This window comes from Drosophila miranda, chromosome 2 (genome assembly GCF_003369915.1).
Source record: "Drosophila miranda strain MSH22 chromosome 2, D.miranda_PacBio2.1, whole genome shotgun sequence".
NCBI lineage: Eukaryota > Metazoa > Arthropoda > Insecta > Diptera > Drosophilidae > Drosophila > Drosophila miranda.
This window is the reverse complement of record NC_046675.1, coordinates 22,745,456-22,749,015: the sequence shown is the minus strand read 5'-3', so window position 1 is coordinate 22,749,015 and position 3,560 is coordinate 22,745,456. Positions and strand designations below refer to the sequence as shown.

The following is a 3,560-nucleotide window of genomic DNA, read 5'->3' as shown; positions in this document are numbered from 1 at the left end:
GGAGCAAATCTGAGTAGTTCCCTTTTTGAATTCGCCTCAAATTCAATTAAACTGAAGTGTTCCAGAAATCTCTAGAAATTTGGGGGACATCAGATTTAATTTAAATAGAATAAATGTAAAAATTTTAAATATATTTATTTATTATATTCAATTATTTGTATATATGTAGATATGTAAGTCCATAAAAATAAATAATAAAGTTTTTAGGAATATGTACACATACGTAAAGTTTTAATGGCTTCGCTTTTCGGCTGTTAGTTATTTTTTGAACACATTAATACATTCCTTACAAAGTAATCTTCCTGGATATTTTATAAGGCAATGATTTCTGATCCCTAAAATTTGAAAGGAATGGTTTATCTTTCCTGTCCTGAACTATTTTCGATAAGGTGGTTAAAGAAATAGTTTTAGCCACTTATTAAGTTCAAACTTTTCCTATTTTGCACATTCAGAAAATGTTCCTTGTTAGCTCGTCGATTCGTTTTGCCATTCCCACTTCGCTTCAGATCATCAACAATGATGACTCCAGCATTCAACTGTTTATACTTGGTGGAAATATGTTTCTTTACATAGTCCATAATATCCTGGGCCACCAATTCGGTGCCGTACCTCTTCACCACTGAGGCTGCGGCCTCGTCGCCATTGACCTCATCCCAAATGCCAAATACACAGACCTCGGCAACGTTCGGCATCTGGGAGATGACTGTCTCTATCTCATTGGGATAGTACATAATGTTTTGGTACTTGAGCATGTCCTTTTTGCGATCAACTATAAATAAGAAGCCATCTTCATCAACGTAGCCCAAATCTCCGGAGTGCAACCACATCTGGGAGTCGCGAATCATTCGCGTCTCTTCTGGATTTCCATAATAGCCAGACCAATGCTGGCCATTGAAGAGGCACACTTCACCCTCTTCATTGGGGCCCAGAGCCACACCCTGTTCATTGATTATCTTGACCTTATTCCCAGATATAGGTCGACCGACTGAGTTGGGTTTTTCATCAAAGTGAAGGTTCAGCGTGCTTGCGCTGTTCATCTCTGTTATGGAATAGGTAAAGATCAGATTTCCGTTGATTCGGCTACGAATACGCTTCTGAACTTCCAAAGAGCTGCGGGAGCCACCAAAAATATAATTCTCTATGCTCGACAGGTCAGCCCTTTCGAATTCCGGACAGTTTGCCAACATTGCCATGTGGGAAGGACACTGAAAGACTAAACCGATCTTATATTCTTGGATCATACGACACGTGAAGGCGGGATCGAAATCATTGTCAGCAATAACATTTGTTTTGTTGAACACTCCAGCGAGGATGATGGTTATAAGACCTGAAATCCAGTCTAGGGTGCTGTGTGTATATTGCACATCATTAGAGGTCAGACGACTGTGAAAAAATAGAATATATAAGATGGTAACAGTCTTTACAGCGGGTTTCATTCAAGTCTAACTTACAAAAAAGGCAATAAAAGCCGTTGACTATCTGTAATCGTAACTGCTTTTGGTACCCCCGTGGTGCCGGAGGAGCAGAGAATGGCCAAAGTCTGATCGTGGCATGTTTCCAAGCGAGCGGGCTGAAAGTTTTCCTCTATTGGTGTGGTCAGGATATCCAAAATGCAAAGGGATCCCATGGGATGATTTCGCATGGTAATGATTGTGGTGTCCAGCTTGAGGTTTTCAGTAGCTGCCAGAACTCTCTGGTACTCATCCCCATCGCAGAAGATCAGACGCGGTCTGCTGATGCTGAACAGTTTCTCTATGGTGTCCTGTTCATAAGCAATGTTTAGGGAGTGGAATGGCATACCATTGAAGAAACAGCCGTAGGCTACGGCCACCAGGTGCGTGGTATTCCTGGCTATGAGGCCCACAATATCCGTTTGCTTTAGGCCCAGTCCCCGCATATAGCTAGCCACTCGCATTGCATTGAAACGTACCTCTTCCCGTGTCAGCAGAGTCTTCTCAGTGGCTGAGATCTAGAAGGTTAGTTGACATTGCAATGATATTTCTCGTTAAATAAATGAAGCAGCTTACTTGGGCAATCAGCTTCGGATGGCTTTCCAGCTCCCGAAAGATGATCTCCCCAATCGATAGGTGCGGTTCAAAGCAGCTCAAACTTTCGCCTCCACTCCAGACCTTGAGATTGTCATCGTAGGTGATATGCGGCTTGTACGGCATTCTGCGATCTATCAGTGGTTTTATGTTTTACTAACTGTTGGTGATTCGTGGCCTGCTGGCCCATTTTATAGAAGCAGCCACACGAGTTTCGGGACAAACAGAAGATAAGCACGCCAACATAAGATAAGCACGACAGCGTGGCTATATTCTTGCAAAAATAAGACTCTGGTATCAAGTAAAAGCATTAAAATATATATCTAAGTTTACAACTTTCCTTTATATTTTTATTGCCTGAAATTCAGGTGCAACAGATGGAAGACTTATCAGTCGTGAGTCTCTATCGGTAAAAGTTGAGAGTCACTGAACGCGAATACAATGTCAGAATTCAATAGTCAATTCAATTCCATTCGTCCTACTAGAAAGATTTCGATGTGCAATAATTCTAGACCTCCTAATCTCTAAACATTTATAAGCCCTGATTTTAAATGAATGCCAAAAAGTATGCAATGAAAAATGAAAAGAGTTCAAGAGAATGTTAATTTTCTATGGCGGGGGTTTTCGCGTGGCGTTTTTATTGTCTTTTCATCGCTGCTTCTTCTCTGACCACTGCCCTTCTGCCCACTCGTCTTCATCTGTTCGTCAATGCCTTGGGCAGCTGATTCGGTCCCAGAATCCAACAAGAATATACACAGTCTTGTGCGAGGTACAGAAAAGACTTACTTTTTGGTCCGAAAAATCTAATAACAAACACACAATTATTGGTGACACAAAAAAAACATAAAATGAATTCCTTATCAATGCTCATCTTTTACATAACCTTTAACTACTAATAAATCCATCAGAAATGGAAGATAGATATCCCCAAACTGTTTCCTCCCTATAATTTCGCAGACCATTTCCAAGTACTATAGTATTAAAAAAAACCCCCGCATAAGAAACGTTCTCAAAACCACTCCATCGCAATTCGCAGCCACCACAAAATTTCAATGTTTGGCAATGTTTTACGTGAGAAATGGGCGTGTGTCTATGTAAAATCCAGTCAAAGCTTACACGGCCATGATTATTTGATGTCAAGCTCTGGGGTTATTTATAGGCAGCTGACATGACTATCTCCTGCGCAAGACGCACCCTGGATAATGTATAGTTTGAGGCGCCGTAAATAGTCTCCAAAGAATTTGCTTATGCAGAGGCAGAGAGTGCAGGAGAGACTGAGGGGCAGGTGGAAAATTAATATTTGCCACGTGTACAGCCTGAGATGTGTTAAGCGCTGGCCGCCGCCGGGCTCAAGACACGTGAAAAATGCCGAATAATCCATTACGAGCATGTTGAATGGAAGACCGACAAGTGGCTCTTATCGTCAGACAGCCCATGGAGAACGCAGAGTCTTTTCCAAAAGGTGTGGCCGGCCAAAGTTAAGTCTCTTCTCAGTCACTGCACTTGACATGGCTG

At 41.7% G+C, this 3,560-nt stretch overlaps 1 protein-coding gene across 1 annotated transcript; it reads right to left on the bottom strand.

Moving 5' to 3' along the window:
* Window positions 1-223: 223 nt before the first annotated feature.
* On the bottom strand, window positions 224-2,190 carry LOC108154524 (luciferin 4-monooxygenase-like). Its single transcript, XM_017284823.2, has 3 exons — window positions 2,028-2,190; window positions 1,452-1,969; window positions 224-1,383 (listed from the first exon to the last, which is right to left on the bottom strand). Exons 1-3 carry the CDS (start codon window positions 2,169-2,171, stop codon window positions 408-410), a joined length of 1,638 nt encoding a protein of 545 aa, XP_017140312.1. The 5' UTR covers window positions 2,172-2,190; the 3' UTR covers window positions 224-407.
* Between the last annotated feature and the right edge of the window lie 1,370 nt (window positions 2,191-3,560).